The 22,958-nt window shown below is 41.5% G+C and overlaps 2 protein-coding genes across 23 annotated transcripts in view; both read left to right on the forward strand.

The window, feature by feature from the left end:
* Positions 1-22,958, forward strand: part of LOC139418475 (protocadherin gamma-C5-like) — a 137,504-nt gene that overhangs the window by 48,252 nt on the left and 66,294 nt on the right. For 3 of the 22 annotated variants that reach the window (XM_071167957.1, XM_071167969.1, XM_071167979.1), the window contains exon 1: positions 12,048-14,485. The exons of 10 other annotated variants lie outside the window; for them this stretch is intronic. In XM_071167957.1, coding sequence (XP_071024058.1) covers positions 12,077-14,485 — 2,409 coding nt within the window. In that variant the 5' untranslated portion in view covers positions 12,048-12,076. Of the gene's footprint in view, positions 1-8,351; positions 10,842-12,047; positions 14,486-16,032; positions 18,536-19,536; positions 22,097-22,958 lie in introns of those variants that run through there. 9 more of the 22 variants (XM_071167947.1, XM_071167950.1, XM_071167954.1 and 6 more) reach the window with 5 other exon arrangements.
* Positions 124-7,219, forward strand: LOC139419773 (protocadherin beta-15-like). The gene is made up of 2 exons (XM_071169765.1): positions 124-2,583; positions 5,672-7,219. The coding sequence occupies exons 1-2, from the start codon at positions 184-186 to the stop codon at positions 7,217-7,219; spliced, it is 3,948 nt and encodes a 1,315-aa protein (XP_071025866.1). The 5' UTR covers positions 124-183.

Consider the following 22,958-nt stretch of genomic DNA (forward strand, 5'->3'; position numbering starts at 1 on the left):
CTCTCCACCCATTTGTGTCATTTACAGGGAGGAGACCTCATATATTCAGTGTAAGGAAAGTCGCTTGCTTAACATTTTATTGACTAGTGGATTTCGCTTTCAGTCGTTTTGAACGTTTGTTTGGTTGGATAGCGCTATAATTTACCACACCATTGCATCGGGAATACGTTTTATAAGCTGAAAATGGAATGCAAAGGATTCTCTGCCTTGATGTTCTGCCTGACTTGGTTCATTTTCCTACTGCGTACCAGCTATGGAGACGTGACCTATTCTGTTCCGGAGGAGCTGAAACGCGGATCTGTGATCGGAAATATAGCCAAGGATCTGGGGCTGGATGCAAAACGAATCATGCATCGAAAAGCTCGCTTAGATGCTGATGGTAGCAGCAAACGTCATTGTGAAATCGATCTGAATACTGGTGATTTGATCGTTGCTGAAATAATAGACAGGGAACAGCTTTGCGGTAGGAGGATTTCATGCAACCTAAAATATGAGATGGTTCTGGAGAATCCCTTAGAATTACATAACATAATTCTGCAGGTACAAGATATTAATGATAATGCTCCACAATTCCAAGAAGATGTGATAAAGTTGGATATCACAGAGTCAGCTATGAAAGGGGCTCGGTTTGCGGTTAATCAGGCTCATGATGCAGATATAGGACAGAATTCCGTTCAAAGCTACACAATACAAAGGAACGACCATTTTAGTTTGGCGGTTCATACCATTCCCGGTGGGGGGAAGTATGGCGAGTTAGTGTTAGAGACGGAACTAGATCGAGAACGACAACAGGAGGTATCATTATTACTTATTGCCGTTGACGGTGGGACTCCACAGAGATCTGGTACTGTAGTTATACACGTTACTGTGTTGGATGCTAACGATAATAAACCAGTGTTTAGCCAGAATGTCTATAAGGTCAGTGTACCTGAAAATTCTCCAATAGGGTCATTAGTGGTTACTGTGACGGCAACAGATGCAGACCAGGGGGCAAATGGAGAGGTGACGTACGGATTTGGCTCCATCTCAGATGAAGTGAATCAATTATTTTCCCTTAATCCCAAAACGGGTGAAATTAACATAGCTGGATTTATGGATTACGAAAAGGAGTCAATTTATGAATTAAGTATTCAAGCGAAAGACAATTCAGGGTTGACGTCATTTGTCAACATAGTTGTTGATATTAAAGATGTGAATGATAATGCACCAATAATATTTATCAAAACTCTTAAAAATCCCATCCCTGAGGACGTGTTACCTGGAACAGAGGTGGGCATCATTAATGTACAAGATAAAGATTCAGAGGGAAATAGACAGGTCCGATGCTCCATTCAACAAAATGTTCCATTCAAATTAAACCCCTCAATCAAAAACTACTATTCTTTGGTAACAACAGGTGAACTAGACCGTGAGATAATATCAGATTATAACATAACTATCACTGCCACCGACGAGGGGACTCCGCCTTTATCCTCCTCAACGACGATTCATGTATCTGTGTCAGACGTGAATGACAATCCTCCTGCGTTTGAAGAACAATCTTACAGCGCCTATGTGACTGAAAATAACAAGCCTGGCTCCTCTATGTGTTCTGTTACTGCCAGAGACCCAGACTGGAGACAGAACGGCACGGTGGTCTATTCTCTATTGCCCAGTGATGTCAACGGTGTTCCGGTGTCTTCATTTTTATCCATCAACGGAGACACGGGGGTGATCCATGCTGTGAGAACATTTGATTATGAGCAGTTTAGGAGCTTCAAAGTCCACGTTGTAGCCAGAGACAATGGTTCTCCTCCACTCAGCAGTAACGTGACAGTGAATGTCTTCATAACAGATGAGAATGATAACTCTCCCCAGATTTTATACCCTGCTCCAGCAGGGAACTCCTTGATGACTGAGATGGTCCCCAAAGCTGCTCTGGCGGGGTCCCTGGTTTCCAAGGTGATAGCTGTGGATGCTGACTCAGGACAGAACTCTTGGCTGTCATATCAGATCGTGAAATCAACTGATCTTGGACTGTTCATGATTGGTCTCCACAGTGGAGACATACGGGCACTGCGGGACATTGCTGAATCTGACAGTATGAAGCAGAACCTTGTTATATCAGTGAAAGATAACGGACAGCCCTCTCTCTCTACAACCTGTGATGTATATTTACTCATATCAGATAACTTGGCTGAAGTTCCAGAACTGAAAGACATGGCTTATGAGGATAGTTCCAAACTAACTTCCTATTTGATCATTGGTCTGGTCTCGGTCTCCACCTTTTTCCTGACTTTCATTATTCTCATCCTGGCCGTGAGGTTCTGCCGCAGGAGAAAGCCTCAAATTACTTTTGATGGAGCAGTCGCCATTCCCAGCGCGTATTTCCCTCCCAACTATGCAGAGGTGGATGGAGCTGGAACTCTGCGCAGTTCTTACAATTATGACGCATACCTGACAACGGGCTCACGCACCAGTGACTTCAAGTTTGTGAGATCTTACAATGACAGCACCCTGCCTGCTGATCTTACACTTAAGAGGAGTCAAGTTGAGTGTTTGGGAGAAAGTATAATCACTCTTAACGATGTGGGAGAGTCTGAGGTGAGACATGAAGCATGCATGCCTAAAAGTAATTTTTTACAATATGTTTTATAACGTACCAGAATAATGTTGATGCAGTGTCCTGTGACAGATTTGGGATAAGGTCATGAAGTCTTATGACACGAGTGACCGTAGCTATACGTTTTCATTTGAACTTCTATTGCTAGTTCTGGTTGACACGACATTGCTTACACTGAGGTTTTGGCATTAGGCCTACAGCTGATGACATTGTTAAGTCGACGACTCAGATGTCGGAGAGTTGCCTTTACACTAGATCTTCTCTACTTTGGGTTTTGAGATCGGTACTAAATGACTACATTCCCTTTTACTTGCATATTGAGATTTTAAGCTTGGCATTAGGCCTACAGGGCTCCCGAGTGGCACAGCGGTCTAAGGCACTGCATCTCAGTGGTAGAGGCGTCACTACAGACCCTGGTTCGATTACAGGCTGTATCACAACCGGCCGTGATTGGGAGTCACTGCACAATTGGCCCAGAGTCGTCCGGGTTTGGCTGGGGTAGGCCGCCATTGTAAATAAGAATTTGTTCATAACTGACTTGCCTAGTTAAATAAAAATAAAAACAGCTGGTGACATGGTGAAGTGGAAGACTCAGATGTTGTGGAGTTATATTTACAGTAGATCTTCTCTGTTTTCGATTTTGAGATCGGTACACTATAAAAAAATATTCTGGGGTGAATTGAAATCTACAAAAAAAAACATATACTTAATAAAAAATAGAGTTCAAGTAATTTCAGTGATTTGTACATTTTAAAATAATGTATATTTAATTAGGATTACCAAAGAGATAGAACATTTAGTGATCTAATTTTAATACATGTGAGTAGATTTTAATACGAATAATATTTCTCTTAATTGAATCATTTAAGTTCTTGCAACAACTTGCCGGTAATTCAACATTTTTCATGACAGAAGAAAATGAATCATCAAACAATACTTGCATCTCTACCTCCAGCTACTGCTTGTCAATTGAGCATTGAGATCAACAATGCCTGTCAAAGTGGTTTAAAATGGCAAATTATCAAATACATTAAACAATGTTAAACATGACATTTTTTTTAAACACTAATTCTGTCTGTTGTCTTTTACTAAATATTTGTGTGAGATCAACTCATATTTAATCATACTATCAGGAAATACAACACATTTTTATGGCTATTATTAATTCCCTGGACTTACTTTATTTGTGTAAATCCAAACAATTTATTTAAAACATCTACTCAAAAACATAGGAAGTTACATCTACTAGTATTATTAAATTAAGCGTCATCTTGTTGACCTAATTTTTAAAAGTATATTCAACACTTAATTTGTTACAGTACTAAATAAGTACATTCCTTTTTTCTCCATATGTCTTTACCACTTCCGTGGCATGGTTTTTAAGCATGCTGTGAAATCCTTTCACTTAAATAATGTCTACCTAACATTCATCAATATTGTGTGGCCTACTTATTGCGTAGCATGGCTAGACTGTAGCCTTCTTTCTGTGATCTACTCTCCTACTTCAGTTTGCTAGGCCTACTTAAGTTTCGAGAGAACACGTTTCATCACCTTGATGTGGACGGTGCTCACTGCATTAGCATTTATATGTGTGATAGGAAGTTGAGTTGTGAATTATGTGATAGTGGACTATTTGTTATTTCAGATAAAGTAGTTCTTATTTGTGTGTGCATTTTATGTGAGAAGTGAATCAAGTGTTTTGACATTGGATGAGTTGTTATGGTGAATTTAACTTTCGTTATTTGAGAATCAATTGTCGGCGGCTGATGTAAGTAGGGGCATATGGGCTTATTTCCTAGAGACTTCCAGTGTGTGCTTGCATCTTTTGTTTTACTAAAATAACAAATATTATCATTTGGAAACACTCAGTATAGTGTTATTCTCTGTTTTTTATAGACCTACTTGGGATTGCAATTATGGAAAAGTACTCCATGTGTCGCTATTCACCAGCTAAAGCCATATCTCCCAAACCAATATCCTGCTGTAGGCTGTAAGGAAAGGGGGAGACTCATTTGAATACAGTGTAGGCTAGCGAAAGAACCCATCACTTGGTAGAACATAACACGTATTGACCCAGTCGCTTTTTTCATTTTTTCCAACTGAAAATATATTGTTTGATCACCATACTATTGGAATAAACGTTGGTGTCTGAAAATGGAATGCAAGGGATTCTCGTTCTCTGCCTCATTGCTCGGCCTGGCTTTGTTTCTTTTCCTGCTGCGCACCAGCTATGGAGACGTGACCTATTCTTTTCCGGAGGAGATGAAACGCGGATCTATGATCGGGAATATAGCCAAGGATCTCGGCCTGGATCCAAAAGGACTGTACGTTCGTAAAGCTCGCCTCGAAATGGATGGTAGCAAAACACTGTATTGTGACATTAACCTGAGCACTGGCGACCTGATTGTTGCTGAGAGAATGGACAGGGAGCAGCTCTGTGGCAGAAGGGTTTCGTGTGTATTGAAATATGAAATGGTGCTCGAGAATCCTTTAGAACTACACCGCGTCGTTCTTCAGATACAAGATATTAATGACAATTCACCACAATTCGCGAACGATCGCATTACGTTGGAGATTGGAGAGTCAGCCGATAAAGGCGCTCGATTTGCGGTCCATCAGGCTCATGATGCAGATATAGGACTGAACGCTGTTCAAAGCTACACACTACAAAGGAACGACCATTTTAGTCTGGCCGTTAATACAATACCTGGTGGGGGAAAGTATGGGGAGTTAACGTTAGAAAAAGAGTTAGATCGAGAACAACAGCAGGAGGTGACTTTATTACTTACTGCTGTTGATGGTGGGACTCCGCAGAGATCTGGTACTGTAGTTATACACGTCACTGTGCTGGATGCTAATGATAATGTCCCAGCATTTAGCCAGAACGTCTATAAGGTCAGAATACCTGAAAATGCACCCCTGGGTACTGTTGTAGTGACCGTGAGCGCCACAGACGTTGACGAGGGACAAAATGGTGAAGTGGTGTATATATTTGGTCCCATTTCAGTTGAATTGAATGAATTATTTTCTCTTGACCCTAAAACGGGTGACATTAGTTTATCTGGACAGATGGACTTCGAAAAGGAGTCCGTTTATGAAATTAGCATACAGGCCCAGGATAGCTTGGGGTTGACGTCCTTTGCCAACATTGTCATCGAGATTACAGATGTAAATGACAATGCCCCGGTAATATCTCTTAAATATTTGGCCAATCCCATCCCTGAGAACGTGTTACCTGGCACAGAGGTGGGGATCATTAATGTACAAGATAAAGACTCAGAGGGAAATAGACAGGTCCACGTCTCCATTCAACAAAATGTTCCGTTCAAACTGAACCCTTCTATTAAAAACTATTATTCTCTGGTCACAACAGTTGAACTAGATCGTGAGATGATATCAGATTATAACATAACTATCACTGCCACTGACCAGGGGACTCCGCCTTTATCCTCCTCAAAGACAATTCATTTATCTGTGTCAGACGTGAATGACAACCCACCTATGTTTGAAGAACAATCCTACAACGCCTATGTGACTGAAAATAACACGCCTGGCTCCTCTATGTGTTCTGTTACTGCCAGAGACCCAGACTGGAGACAGAACGGCACGGTGGTCTATTCTCTATTGCCCAGTGAGATTAATGGTTTTGAGGTGTCTTCATTTTTATCAATTAACGGAGACACGGGGGCGATCCATGCTGTGAGAGCATTTGATTATGAGCAGTTTAGGAGCTTCAAAGTCCACGTTGTAGCCAGAGACAATGGTTCTCCTCCACTCAGCAGTAACGTGACAGTGAGTGTCTTCATAACAGATGAGAATGATAACTCTCCCCAGATATTATACCCTGCTCCAGCAGGGAACGCCTTGATGACTGAGATGGTCCCCAAAGCTGCTCTTGCGGGGTCTCTGGTTTCCAAGGTGATAGCTGTGGATGCTGACTCTGGACAGAACGCGTGGCTTTCATATCACATCGTGAAATCGACTGATCCTGGACTTTTCACTATTGGTCTCCACGGTGGAGAGATCCGGGCACATCGGGACATTTCTGAATCTGACAGTATGAAGCAGAACCTTGTTATATCAGTGAAAGATAACGGACAGCCCTCTCTCTCTACAACATGTGATGTATATTTACTCATATCAGATAACTTGGCTGAAGTTCCAGAACTGAAAGACATTACTTATGAGAATAGTTCCAAACTAACTTCCTATTTGATCATTGGTTTAGTCTCTGTCTCCACCTTTTTCCTGACATTCATTATTCTCATCCTGGCCGTGAAGTTCTACCGCAGCAGAAAGCCCAGAATGTTGTTTGATGGAGCAGTCGCCATTCCCAGCGCGTATTTCCCTCCCAACTATGCAGAGGTGGACGGAGCTGGAACTCTGCGCAGTTCTTACAATTATGACGCATACCTGACAACGGGCTCACGCACCAGTGACTTCAAGTTTGTCAGATCTTACAATGACAGCACCCTGCCTGCTGATGTTACACTGAAGAGGATCCCAGATAATGTATTAGAAGGGAGTATCATCACGCTCAACCCTGCAGGAGACTCTGAGGTAACCCATGCCTTTATTTTGCATTTTATGAGGATGGTTTGTCCTACGTGGCTTTGAAACGAAATAATACTTATTTGCTTCTTGGCAATAGCAAACTTCCTAACGTGAAAGGCCCGACGCTATGTTTTAATTGCAGGTTGTATATTAAAGTTAGCTAAACAGCATTAGTATGCTCTTCTAGTGTGAGAGAGTAAGGCGCAACATGAAGTCATCTGAAGGGTATGCAGCTACAGTTATTGTATTGTTTTTAATGTATTTATAATTTGCTCACGCATTTTGATACCACTTCCACTGAAATATTATCAATTTATAATACTGAATATTATGAAAGTGGCATATTATCCTACAGATATAGGATCTTAATATGTTTGATGCAGCAATGGGAAATATTAATTATTATGTGGGTTATAACTAATGGACATTTTTGTAGGTGAAAATCACGTCTGAAATGTTAAAGTGGAAATTACAAACTTCAAACGCCCTTTTAAGCCTCAAATACACTACACGTTTTACATCCCTGCATTGGTGATCAAATTAAGATCCTACATCTCTATAGCTGTACCCGAGTTTTTCTGCTTCTGCTAAATTTAAGTTGGTCAATTATTTTTATATATTCCACTTCACTGTTCATTCTACTGTAGCCTGCAGGGCTTAAATTAATATACTCAAACGCTGAAAATACAAATCCCATCGCCTTCCAATTCTGATGAAGCTACGCTAGCACTGTTTCAGCACCACATCGATAGACAGCGCAACTGAGATGCCTGTTTCTCAGTGAAACAGGCAACGCTGCAAGAGCTCTTCTCCACCTATACGACTTTGAAACAGGTTTCCGCCAATACTTAAATTAACCTATATTTATTTTGGATGCTCTGTTTGAAACTGAAAAATAACATTTACCGGATTGCATGCTACTTCTGCGCATTCACATTCACACTTTATATGGCAAAAGGCTACCCTGAATGTCTTGGTGGCTTATGGATTTAAGAGGTTAATTTGAATGCAATTGATTGTAGTTTTCATTGACATACTCTAAGTGTCGCTGTTCACTATATATTGGCCGATAGGCACATCTCTCCCCCAGTCCACGCATAGAAAAGGAGGAGATAGAGGCCTACTTTGGTCAGTGTGACAAACCATCGTCTCGATTAGACAGAGGCTTATTGTGTATCGTCGGCTATTCCACACCTTAACGGAGCAAATGTTTCATTTTGAGGGCTGAACAATATCTTTACCACGATTTTTAGTTGGACTACTTGTGTAATTTGAGAAGATGGAGTACATCGGATTATCATTGTCTGTTTCGACGTTCCGTCTGGTTTTCCTCGTCTTCATGGTGCGACAGAGCCATGGAGATATGAGCTATTCTATTCCAGAGGAGATGAAACGCGGATCTGTGATCGGGAATATAGCCAAGGACCTCGGTATGGATGCGAGAAGATTTTCATCTCGCAAGGCTCGTTTGGATATGGATGGTAGTCGTCAAGGTTACTGTGACATTAATGTGAATACAGGAGATTTAATTGTGGCTGAAACAATAGACAGGGAGGAGCTGTGTGGACCGAAGGTTTCTTGTTCTTTAAAATACGAGCTTGTGCTGGAAAAACCTCTGGAATTACATCGTATTAATGTGCAAGTCCAAGATATAAATGATAACTCCCCAACATTTTCTAACACACAAATTAATTTAGAAATCCGTGAGTCTGCGGTGAGAGGAACACGTTTTCTTCTTAGCGAAGCTCATGACGCGGATATAGGACATAATGCAGTTCAAAAATATTCACTCGAAAAAAACGACTATTTTGTTTTAGGTGTTCATACAAACCCAGATGGTGGGAAATACGGTGAGTTAGTTGTAGAGAAGGAATTAGATCGAGAACAACAGCAGGAGGTGACATTGTTACTTACTGCGGTTGATGGTGGGACTCCACAGAGATCTGGTACTGTAGTTATACACGTCACTGTGTTGGATGCTAACGACAATATTCCAGTGTTTACTCAGAACGTCTATAAGGTCAGCCTACCTGAGAATTCTCCATTAGGTACCGTAGTAAGTACAGTGACTGCTTTTGATGCAGACGAGGGACCTAATGGCGATGTGACCTATGAACTCGGTCGTATAAGTAACAAAGCAGGGAAGCTGTTTTTGATTAACAAGACAACCGGAGAAATAAAAGTAATCGGCCCTATTGATTTCGAAGAGGAAACATATTATGAAATGAGCGTGCAGGCAAAAGATGGTTTAGGGTCAGCCTCAAATTGTAAAGTTATTATAGAAATCACAGATGTGAATGATAATGCACCAATAATATTGATCAAATCTCTAAGCAATCCCATCCCAGAGGACGTGTTACCTGGTACAGAGGTGGGCATCATTCATGTACAGGATAAAGACTGGGAGGGAAATAAACAAGTCCGCTGCTCCATTCAACAAAATGTTCCTTTCAAACTAAACCCTTCTATTAAAAACTATTATTCTCTGGTCACAACAGCAGAACTAGACCGTGAGATAATATCAGAATATAACATAACTATCACTGCCACTGACGAGGGGTCTCCACCTTTATCCTCTTCAAAGACTATTAATGTGTCTGTGTCAGATGTGAATGACAACCCACCTGTGTTTGAAGAACAATCCTACAGCGCCTACATGACTGAAAATAACACGCCGGGCTCCTCTATGTGTTCTGTTACTGCCAGAGACCCAGACTGGAGACAGAACGGCACTGTGGTCTATTCTCTATTGCCTAGTGGTGTCAATGGTGTTCCGGTGTCCTCATTTGTATCAATTAATGGAGACACGGGGGTGATCCATGCTGTGAGAGCATTTGATTATGAGCAGTTCAGGAACTTCAAAGTCCACGTTGTAGCCAGAGACAATGGTTCTCCTCCCCTCAGCAGTAACGTGACAGTGAGTATCTTCATAACAGATGAGAATGATAACTCTCCCCAGATATTATACCCTGCACCAGCAGGGAACTCCTTGATGACTGAGATGGTCCCCAAAGCTGCTCTGGCGGGGTCCCTGGTTTCCAAGGTGATAGCTGTGGATACTGACTCTGGACAAAACGCATGGCTTTCATATCAGATGATCAAATCAACTGATCCTGGACTTTTCACTATTGGTCTCCACAGCGGAGAGATCAGGGCACAGCGGGACATTGCTGAATCTGACAGTATGAAGCAGAACCTTGTTATATCAGTGAAAGATAACGGGCAGCCCTCTCTCTCTACAACCTGTGATGTTTATTTACTCATATCAGATAACTTGGCTGAAGTTCCAGAACTGAAAGACATGACTTATGAGGATAGTTCCAAACTAACTTCCTATTTGATCATCGCACTGGTCTCTGTCTCCACCTTTTTTCTGACTTTCATTATTCTCATCCTGGCCGTGAGGTTCTGCCGCAGTAGAAAGCCTAGAATGTTGTTTGATGGAGCAGTCGCCATTCCCAGCGCGTATTTCCCTCCCAACTATGCAGAGGTGGATGGAGCTGGAACTCTGCGCAGTTCTTACAATTATGACGCATACCTGACAACGGGCTCACGCACCAGTGACTTCAAGTTTGTCAGATCTTACAATGACAGCACGCTGCCTGCTGATGAGACACTGAGGAAGAGTCAAATTGAGGTTTTGGGAGAAAGTGTATTCACTCCTGACGTCGTGGGGAATACTGAGGTGAGATTAGAATCCTATTTTTAGTATTGATTGAACTTTTATTTTAACACATGTATTGAGATTAACAGAAGTCTGTCAAATGTTTGAATGTGATCACTGTGTTGTTGGCTTATCAGACATTGCGACGTTTTTAAATGCACTGAATTCAGGAGGCGCCACTGGTAATGTGTGAGAATCAACAGGCTACATCCCTTCTGGGTTTTTTTGCGAGGGATTAAACGATCATTTTACTCAAGTGTCTTATGCCAGAGCATGGTGTCATATTTACAGACATATTTGCTGTCTTTCTAATGCAGGATACACGTTTACAAGATTGAAGTGCTCCGTTTTTTATGTATTTTAAACGCAGAATAGTGTGTCAACTATTTGAAGTGCTCCGTCTGTAATTACATAAGCCTATGCTAGGTCAAATAGCTTGCTGCTATATTACGTGAACATATTTCTGACGTTTATTGGATAGCAATTTGCAGCACTAAATTATTAACCACTTAGACACAATATATCATTCAGAAGCAAGTGAGGAAAATGAAATGAAATGTCAATGTTGTTTAGGATAACATGATGTTATGTTAGTTAGGCCTATATTTTAACATTTCTAAAATCGCATTAACGAAAAGCAGTTGTCAATTATCAAGCCTTTGGTAATTTATATTTTAAAATGCACCCAAAATATAATATATACATTGCATATTATTCAATGACAGAAAAGGTTACCCTCATCTCGGATACTCTATTGCCAAATCCTTAAAGTATGGTCGTTGTTCAGTTCTGAAACATTACCGACGCTATAGCGCACGTATCTTTTGCGCCAACCATGGAGAGTTAAGGCTCAAACCAAAATGGTGTTGTCTGATGGACATCTGGTGATTTGTTCTGGCTGACTTGCAGGCATGGCCAGTTTGGCAACATTTAAGTAGCATATTTTTACAGTAAGATATTGGAAATATCTTGTTCAATTTATATTCAGTAACTTTGTGGTGTTACTGCAGTTTTTGTGAAAATACTCAATGTGTCGCTGTTCACCTTCTCTGGGTGAATGCACACTTGTGTCCCCACCCAGTAGATTAACATATACAGGGAGGAGACTTGTTTCGGCAGTGTGGAAAAAACAAAGCATTGACTAGTTTCAACATATCCTTGCTTGGAGAGAATATTGGAACTTGGACTACATTTTTTTTAATGGAATAACGAATTCTGTAAATCAACATCTTAAGGAAAGGATCGCTCCCACGCTGATGATGATGGATACAAGATTATCGGTCTCTGCCTTCGTTCTCTCCTCTGTTTTCTTTCTTGTTCTCCCTCGTAACACGTATGGAGACATGGGCTACTCTGCTCCCGAGGAAGCGAAGCGTGGATTTGTCATTGGAAATATAGCCAAAGATCTCGGGCTGGATGCGAAGAGATTCTCTGATCGCAAAGCTCGGTTGGATATGGATGGCATCAGTCAACGTTATTGTGACATCAACCTCGCGGCTGGCAACCTTATTGTGACGGAAAGAATAGATAGAGAGGAGCTGTGTGGTTCGAAGCTTACGTGTGCACTAAAATATGAGCTTGTGCTTGAAAACCCTCTGGAGCTGCATCGTATTACTGTGCAAATTCAAGACGTAAATGACAATTCACCTCGTTTCCCCAATGAACGCATGAATCTAGAAATAAGGGAATCGGCTGACAAAGGGGAGCGTTTTCCCTTAGACGAAGCTCATGATTCGGACATAGGATTAAACACCGTGCAAAGCTATACGCTCGACAGGAATGAACATTTTGTTTTGGCCGTTCATTCAAATAGTGATGGTGGGAAATACAGTGAGTTAGTGTTAGAAAAAGAGCTAGATCGAGAAAAGCAAGAGGAGGTGACGTTGTTACTTACTGCTGTTGATGGTGGGACTCCGCAGAGATCTGGTACTGTAGTTATACACGTCACTGTGTTGGATGCTAACGATAATAAACCAGTGTTTAGCCAGGACGTTTATAGAGTCAGTTTGACAGAAAATTCCCCTGTAGATTATGTAGTGGTAACTGTCAGCGCCACCGACGCAGATAAGGGTGCAAATGGGGAAGTGACGTATGACTTCAGTAGTATATCTGCAAAAGCATCGACGGTGTTTTCAATAGACAAAGGGACTGGTGTAATCAGAGTCGTCGGACCTGTGGACTTTGAGGAGAGGACAGATTATGAAATGCGCGTCCAAGCCAAAGATGGGTCAGGTTTAGCTTCTAACACAAAAGTAATCATAGATATAACCGATATAAATGATAATGCACCAGCGATATTCATTAAATCACTGAGCAATCTCATCCCCGAGAACGTGTTACCTGGAACAGAGGTGGGGATTATTAATGTACAGGATAAAGATTCAGAGGGAAATAGACAGGTCCGCTGCTCCATTCAACAAAATGTTCCTTTCAAACTAAACCCCTCAATCAAAAACTATTATTCTTTGGTAACAACAAGTGAATTAGACCGAGAGAAAATATCAGATTATAACATAACTATCACTGCCACTGACGAGGGGTCTCCACCTTTATCCTCCTCAACGAAGATTCATGTATCTGTGTCAGACGTGAATGACAATCCTCCTGCGTTTGAAGAACAATCCTACAGTTCCTATGTGACTGAAAATAACAAGCCGGGCTCCTCTATGTGTTCTCTTACTGCCAGAGACCCCGACTGGAGACAGAACGGCACAGTGGTCTATTCTCTATTGCCTAGTGATGTGAACGGTGTTCCGGTGTCCTCATTTCTATCCATTAACGGAGACACGGGGGTGATCCATGCTGTAAAATCATTTGATTATGAGCAGTTTAGGAGCTTCAAAGTCTACGTTGTAGCCAGAGACAATGGTTCTCCTCCACTCAGCAGTAACGTGACAGTGAGTGTCTTCATAACAGATGAGAATGATAACTCTCCCCAGATATTATACCCTGCTCCAGCAGGGAACTCCTTGATGACTGAGATGGTCCCCAAAGCTGCTCTGGCGGGGTCCCTGGTTTCCAAGGTGATAGCTGTGGATGCTGACTCTGGACAAAACGCGTGGCTTTCATATCACATCGTGAAATCGACTGATCCGGGACTTTTCACTATTGCTCTCCACAGTGGAGAGATCAGGGCACAGCGGGACATTTCTGAATCTGACAGTATGAAGCAGAACCTTGTTATATCAGTGAAAGATAACGGACAGCCCTCTCTCTCTACAACCTGTGATGTATATTTACTCATATCAGATAACTTGGCTGAAGTTCCAGAACTGAAAGACATGACTTATGAGGATAGTTCCAAACTAACTTCCTATTTGATCATTGGTCTGGTCTCTGTCTCCACCTTTTTCCTGACTTTCATTATTCTCATCCTGGCCGTGAAGTTCTGCCGCAGTAGAAAGCCTAGAATGTTGTTTGATGGAGCAGTCGCCATTCCCAGCGCGTATTTCCCTCCCAACTATGCAGAGGTGGATGGAGCTGGAACTCTGCGCAGTTCTTACAATTATGACGCATACCTGACAACGGGCTCACGCACCAGCGACTTCAAGTTTGTGAGATCTTACAATGACAGCACCCTGCCTGCTGATCTTACACTTAAGAGGAGTCAAATCGAGTGTTTGGGAGAAAGTATAGTCAATCTAAACAACGTGGGGAATACTGAGGTGAGATTATAAACTTTATTTGGGTATTGATTTACCATTTATTTTATGAAACAACTATATATATATATATATATATATATATATATATATATATATATATATATATATATATATATATATATATATATATATATATATATATATATTTCACCTTTATTTAACCAGGTAGGCCAGTTGAGAACAAGTTCTCATTTACAACTGGGACCTGGCCAAAATAAAGCAAAGCAGTGCGACAAAAACAACAACACAGAGTTACACATGGAGTAAACGTACAGTCAACAACACAATAGACAAATCAATGTACGGTGTGTGCAAATGTAGAAGAGTAGTGAGGTATGGCAATAAATAGGCCATGGAGGCGAAATAATTACAATTTAGCATTAACACTGGAGTGATAGTTGTGCAGATGATGATGTGCAAGTAGAGATACTGGGGTGCAAAAGAGCAAGAGTGTAAGTAATAATATGGGAATGATCGTGACCACAAGTTTGTCAGATATTTCAATTTGGTCGCTGTGCTGGCTCATCAGACACGGCAACGTTTTTAAATGGACTGAATTTAGGAGTTTCCACTGTTATAATGTGCTTTCCAAAACATACGGATTTTGGTCAGGGTTTAATCAATTTCAAACAATTTTACTCACGTATCTGATTCCCGGGCAGGGTGCCATACCTGCGGACTTCTTTGATTACGTTGTAATAGGACACATGCTTACAATTACACCTTTGAAGTGCTTCTTCGTTTGTCATTTAAACGCAGGACACAGGTTTACCTTTTAACTCTTTGAAGTGTTCTGTCTCTGTAAAAAGACTGGCTTGGTCTAAGGCTGCTGCCATAAGACAACAGGTTCGCCGTTTGTTGGATAGCAATTTGCAGCAGCACATTTTATTCTCCCACCCATTCGTTTGGTATGAGAGATAAAGTAAATGGGCTATTGCGTCGGCCCTGTTTCAGCACTGGACAGCGACCAGACATTGAGAATCTGGCAATGGAGTCTCCGGGATGTTCATTGTTGTGGGTGATTTTTTAAATATAAATTACCAAAGCCTTGATAATAAATAACTGTTTTTCAATAATGTGATTTGAGAAGTTTTAAAATATAGGCCTAAATAATATAACCTATTCTTACATCCTAAACTACCGTGACATTTTAATTTGTTTTCCTCAGTTGCTTCTGAATTATAGATAGATATTGTCTGGGGGTTAAATAAGACAACGGGAAAAAATAAATCGACTGATTCAACACTGGTGACTTGTTCTATCTATAAACTGCACTGTTGGCATGCATGTATGGCAATATTTAACTATAGCACATTTTACAATAATATATTGAATGAATCTTGCTCAATGTACTGTATATTCAGTAACTTTGTAGTGTTACTGCAGTTTTTGTGAAAATACTCAATGTGTCGCTGTTCACCTTCTCTGGCTGAATGCATGATTGTGTCCCCACCCAGCAGATTACCATATACAGGGAGGAGACTTGTTTCTGCAGTGGGGAATAACGTCGCATTGACTGGTATCAACATATATCGTTGCTTGGACAGAATTTGGATTGTAACCTTGGATACATATTTTGTGGCATAACGAATTTGGTAAATCACCATCTTAAGGATAGGAGTATCAAACGTTCCAACGTTGATGATGGTGGTCAAAATATTTTTGCTCTCTGCCGTCAAACTCTGCTCGGTTTTCTTTCTTGTTCTCCCTCACACCACGCATGGAGACATGAGCTATTCTTCACCCGAGGAAGCTAAGCGTGGATTTGTCATTGGAAATATAGCCAAGGATCTCGGACTGGATGCGAAGAGATTATCTGATCGCAAAGCTCGGTTGGATATGGATGATAACAGTAAACGATATTGTGACATTGAACTCGCTGCGGGCAACCTTATTGTGACGGATAGAATAGATAGAGAGGAGCTGTGTGGTTCGAAGCTTACGTGTGCACTAAAATATGAACTTGTGGTTGAAAACCCTCTCGAGCTTCATCGTATCACTGTGCAAATTCAAGACGTAAACGACAACTCTCCTAGATTTCCTAATGAGCGCATGAATCTAGAAATTACAGAATCGGCTGATAAAGGTCGACGTTTTCCCTTAGACGAAGCGCATGATGCAGACATAGGATTAAACGCAGTGCAAAGCTATATACTCGAGAGGAATGACTATTTTGTTTTGGCCGTTCATACAAATAGAGATGGTGGGAAATACAGTGAGTTAGTGTTAGAAAAAGAGCTGGATCGAGAAAAGCAAGAGGAGGTGACGTTGTTACTTACTGCTGTTGATGGTGGGACTCCGCAGAGATCTGGTACTGTAGTTATACACGTCACTGTGTTGGATGCTAACGATAATATCCCAGTATTTAGCCAGGACGTTTATAGAGTCAGTCTGACAGAAAATCCCCCTTTACATTCTGTAGTGGTAACTGTCAGCGCCACTGATGCAGATAAGGGTGCAAATGGGGAAGTGACGTATGACTTCAGAAGTATATCTGATAAAGCATCATCAATTTTTTCTATAGACAAAGGGACTGGTGTAATCAGAGTCGTTGGACCTGTGGACTTTGAGGAGAGGAAAGATTATGAAATGCGCGTCCAAGCCAAAGATGGGTCAGGTTTAGCTTCTAACACAAAAGTAATCATTGATATAACCGATATAAATGACAATGCACCATTAATATTGATCAAATCACTTAGCAATCCCATCCCTGAGAACGTGTTAGCTGGAACAGAGGTGGGGATTATTAATGTACAGGATAAAGATTCAGAGGGAAATAGACAGGTCCGCTGCTCCATTCAACAAAATGTTCCTTTCAAACTAAACCCCTCAATCAAAAACTACTATTCTTTGGTAACAACTAGTGAACTAGACCGTGAGATAATATCAGATTATAACATAACTATCACCGCCACTGACGAGGGGTCTCCACCTTTATCCTCCTCAACGACGATTCATGTATCTGTGTCAGACGTGAATGACAATCCTCCTGCGTTTGAAGAACAATCTTACAGCGCCTATGTGACTGAAAATAACAATCCGGGCTCCTCTATGTGTTCTCTTACTGCCAGAGACCCAGACTGGAGACAGAACGGTACAGTGGTCTATTCTCTATTGCCCAGTGAGATTAATGGTGTTCCGGTGTCCTCATTTTTATCCATCAACGGAGACACGGGAGTGATGCACGCAGTGAGAGCATTTGATTATGAGCAGTTTAGGAGCTTCAAAGTCCACGTTGTAGCCAGAGACAATGGTTCTCCTCCACTCAGCAGTAACGTGACTGTGAGTGTCTTCATAACAGATGAGAATGATAACTCTCCCCAGATATTATACCCTGCTCCAGCAGGGAACTCCTTGATGACTGAGATGGTCCCCAAAGCTGCTCTGGCGGGGTCCCTGGTTTCCAAGGTGATAGCTGTGGATGCTGACTCTGGACAAAACGCGTGGCTTTCATATCACATCGTGAAATCGACTGATCCGGGACTTTTCACTATTGGTCTCCACAGTGGAGAGATCCGGGCACATCGGGACATTTCTGAATCTGACAGAATGAAGCAGAACCTTGTTATATCAGTGAACGATAATGGACAGCCCTCTCTCTCTACAACCTGTGATGTATATTTACTCATATCAGATAACTTGGCTGAAGTTCCAGAACTGAAAGACATGACTTATGAGGATAGTTCCAAATTAACTTCCTATTTGATCATTGGTCTGGTCTCTGTTTCCACCTTTTTCCTGACTTTCATTATTCTCATCCTGGCCGTGAGGTTCTGCCGCAGTAGAAAGCCCAGAATGTTGTTTGATGGAGCAGTCGCCATTCCCAGCGCGTATCTCCCTCCCAACTATGCAGAGGTGGATGCAGCTGGAACTCTGCGCAGTTCTTACAATTATGACGCATACCTGACAACGGGCTCACGCACTAGTGATTTCAAGTTTGTCAGATCTTACAATGACAGCACACTGCCTGCTGATGTTACACTGAAGAAACCAGTTGAGCCTTTTGGCGAAAGTATAATTACTCTGAACAATGCAGAAAATTGTGATGAGGTAAGATAACAGTGTGCTGATATCATTTATCGAGTTGTCATATTTAAATGTGAGTTCGGTGTGCTCGGCGTAGCCTATTTAATTCGATACATGTCAATTGTTTTAGTTTGTTTACTTTGTGCCATCGTTAGTTTTGCTCCTCGCTCTAATAAGAACTATGTCCATGACAAATCAGTGTCGCACTCCTAAATCATTTCTGAACATAGTGAAACTTGAATGGGTAGCCAAAGGCTCTAAATATTTGCCAACAGTGGCTTTCTTTCATTCTTTTCTGTGGTGTCTACACAACATTTAAGAGATCGTATGGCAGCTGTTCGCCCTTTCGAGGTCTTTGGGTTTCAGCACCACTATTGTGGATAGCGATCACCATTCTGCAGGCTTCTGCAATGGAATGACTAAAGCTATCTGTAGTTAAACTTTTTTTCTGGTCTTGTGTTTTTCTAAGGCACATCATCATGGATTTTTACCGTTTGAAATCATTATTTCATTAGATGTGTATTTATTTTGCATATCATTCAAGGTGTAATGTAGTTTTTCTTAAAAAAAAAAACGAATCTTATTCAGTTTTAAAACCAGAGCATACAGACGTTTATAAAATAAGGATTCACTTAAGACCATACAGTGAATATAGATTTGATTTAGTATCACGTTTGTTTGCTTCAGCACCCTGCTGCTGTTTTTGGAATTTTTCGTGATATTTACCAACTTCTCTAGAAATCTTCTATAGTCCTATAGCGGATCTAATGATAGCAGGCTACCTCTCACTTTGATCGTTCACTATAATATAAAGCTTATGAAGTGTAGGCTATCGATTGTTTCTTCAATTGTCAAACATTGAGAAATGGGTTTCTAAGCTCCCTGCGCCCCAACTCCACACCTTTTTTGGGACGTTTTTTGTAGTTGTTGTCAGTAAATGCAGTGTTGAATGAAATACTCAGTGTGTCGCTATATACCAACCTTGAACTAATATATGTATCTCTCCTCCCACAACTGTAATATTCAAAAGCAAGAAAACACCCAACTGCGTCACATAACATCGTAGGAGAATCTGGATGTATGCAATGCTTATTTTCTCTTCGTTTAGCCAACCGTTTGAATAATTATCCATCACGAACAACTGGCCTATTCTGTGAATTATCTCTGTCTTCCAGGCATATGTCGAAGATGGGACACAACGGTTTCTCGCTCTCAATACTCTGTGTGACACTGCTTTCTCTGTCCAAACTGCACCCTAGCCATGGAGATATAAACTACTCTATTCCGGAGGAGCTGAAACGTGGATCTTTGATCGGAAATATAGCCAAGGATCTGGGGCTGGATGCTAAGAGAATGTCGGCTCGTGACGCTAGGTTAGACTTGGACGGCAGCAGTCGACGCTACTGTGATATCAACGCTAACTCGGCGGATTTGATTGTCGCTGAAACAATAGACAGAGAAGAGCTGTGCGGCCCAAGGGGTTCATGCGCTTTGAAATACGAGCTGGTGCTTGAAAATCCTTTAGAGTTGCACCGTGTTATTGTTCAAATCCAGGATATAAATGATAATTCACCTCGATTTCCAAGTGAACGCATACAATTAGAGATAGTAGAATCGGCTGTGAAAGGGCAACGCTTTCCCTTAAACGAAGCCCATGACGCAGACATTGGATTAAATGCAGTTCAAAGCTATACGCTGGAGAGGAATGACCATTTTGTTTTGGCTGTTCATACAAACAGAGACGGTGGGAAATATGGCGAGTTAGTTTTGGAGAAGGAATTAGATCGAGAACAACAGCAAGAGGTGACATTGTTACTTACTGCGGTTGATGGTGGGACTCCGCAGAGATCTGGTACTGTAGTTATACACGTTACTGTGTTGGATGCTAATGATAATATTCCAGTGTTTAGTCAGGACGCCTATAAGGTCAGTCTACCAGAAAATTCTCCTTTGGATACCGTAGTAGCTACAGTTATTGCCACGGATCCTGACGAGGGACACAATGGGGAAGTGAGCTACGATTTCAGTCGAATATCTGATAAAGCAGCGAGGCTATTTTCCGTTGAAAAGAAGACTGGAAAAATTAAAGTCATTGGACCAATAGATTTTGAAGCAGAAACATATTATGAAATGCGTATCCAGGCGCAAGACGGATCGGGGTTGGTTTCCAACACAAAAGTAATTGTCGAAATTACAGATGTAAATGACAATGTACCTGTGATATTCCTAAAATCTTTAAAAAATCCCATCCCTGAGAACGTGTTAACTGGCACAGAGGTGGGCATCATCAATGTACAGGATAAAGACTCGGAGGGAAATAAACAGGTCCACGTCTCCATTCAACAAAATGTTCCTTTCAAACTAAACCCCTCAATCAAAAACTACTATTCTCTGGTAACAACTAGTGAACTAGACCGAGAGATAATATCAGATTATAACATAACTATCACTGCCACTGACGAGGGGTCTCCACCTTTATCCTCCTCAAAAACGATTCATTTATCTGTGTCAGACGTGAATGACAACCCACCAGTGTTTGTAGAACAATCCTATAGCACCTATGTGACTGAAAATAACACGCCTGGCTCATCTATGTGTTCTGTTACTGCCAGAGACCCAGACTGGAGACAGAACGGCACAGTGGTCTATTCTCTATTGCCCAGTGAGATGAATGGTGTTCCGGTGTCCTCATTTCTATCCATTAACGGAGACACGGGGGTGATCCACGCAGTGAGAGCATTTGATTATGAACAGTTCAGGAACTTCAAAGTCCACGTTGTAGCCAGAGACAATGGTTCTCCTCCACTCAGCAGTAACGTGACAGTGAGTATCTTCATAACAGATGAGAATGATAACTCTCCCCAGATATTATACCCTGCTCCAGCAGGGAACTCCTTGATGACTGAGATGGTCCCCAAAGCTGCTCTGGCGGGGTCACTGGTTTCCAAGGTTATCGCAGTGGATGCTGACTCTGGACAGAACGCGTGGCTTTCATATCACATCGTGAAATCGACTGATCTGGGACTTTTCACTGTTGGTCTCCACAGTGGAGAGATCAGGGCCCAGCGGGACATTTCTGAATCTGACAATATGAAGCAGAACCTTGTTATATCAGTGAAAGATAACGGACAGCCCTCTCTCTCTACAACCTGTGATGTATATTTGCTCATATCAGATAACTTGGCTGAAGTTCCAGAACTGAAAGACATGACTTATGAAGATCGTTCCAAACTAACTTCCTATTTGATCATCGCACTGGTCTCGGTCTCCACCTTTTTCCTGACTTTCATTATTCTCATTCTGGCCGTGAGGTTCTGCCACAGTAGAAAGCCTAGAATGTTGTTTGATGGAGCAGTCGCCATTCCCAGCGCGTATTTCCCTCCCAACTATGCAGAGGTGGATGGAGCTGGAACTCTGCGTAGTTCTTACAATTATGACGCATACCTGACAACGGGCTCACGCACCAGTGACTTCAAGTTTGTCAGATCTTACAATGACAGCACACTGCCTGCTGATTTAACACTAAGGAAGAGCCCAGATGAAACCAATGAAGCTATTGAGAGTGGATCAAAATATTCAACTATGGTAATGTAACATTTTTCAAATTAAAAGTGTCGTTCTGATGTCGAGCAGTGGTGGGATGAGGGAGAGAAGACGTTTATATTTGTTTGGTCTCCTTGCTTACTGTGTGTGATGATCCGTACTAGAACTCCTTCATCCCAGCCAGTTGGCTGGTGGTGGTGGAGGGGAGGTCAAAGTTCACTGAAAATAGTATAGAAACATATTTAATTCCCCTTGACCTTGGCTGTTTGCTTCATTTGACCACTGAAGCGACACCTGGGTTAGTCATCCTGGAATTCCATCTCACCTGTTTTCACACTTACCTTGTATTAGAAGAGGTTCAAGACTCATTCTGGAGATAGACAGAATTCTTTCAAATTTAGATTGTTTTAACCGTTGTTGAATGCATATCAGGCAGGAGTAATTGTTAAACATCTGCCTGAGTATTTGTTCTGCCGTGAAAACATAAGAAACTTTATCAAGTAAGCTAACTGTGGAATACATCTTTAATATCTAACTGTGTTATTGCCAGTTATTTTTCAGGAAAATCTTGCTGGTGATATTTGTGTACATTTCTATTGTCTTTGACAACCGAGGGCAAGCTTATCTACTCTGGTCTCCAGCAGAGTCACCCAGAATTGAACGTTTCGCCTAGATGCGAAAATGGCAATTTGAAGGTCACCTCAGGGTCATAATGGCACCATTCAAGTACGTAATGAAGAATGTTCCAGCCAAGAAAGGCTATTTGTCACTCAAAACCAGCCTCTGTGTTAAGTGAGCACAGAGAAAGTGACACTAGTGGCACAAGTCTACAGCTTTTAGGCCCATGGAGAGAATGAACGAGATTATGAATACATGCATTTTGTTACTTCATAGCAGCTTTATT

The sequence above is a fragment of the Oncorhynchus clarkii genome, chromosome 10 (assembly GCF_045791955.1).
Source record: "Oncorhynchus clarkii lewisi isolate Uvic-CL-2024 chromosome 10, UVic_Ocla_1.0, whole genome shotgun sequence".
In the NCBI taxonomy this organism is placed as follows: Eukaryota; Metazoa; Chordata; class Actinopteri; order Salmoniformes; family Salmonidae; genus Oncorhynchus; species Oncorhynchus clarkii.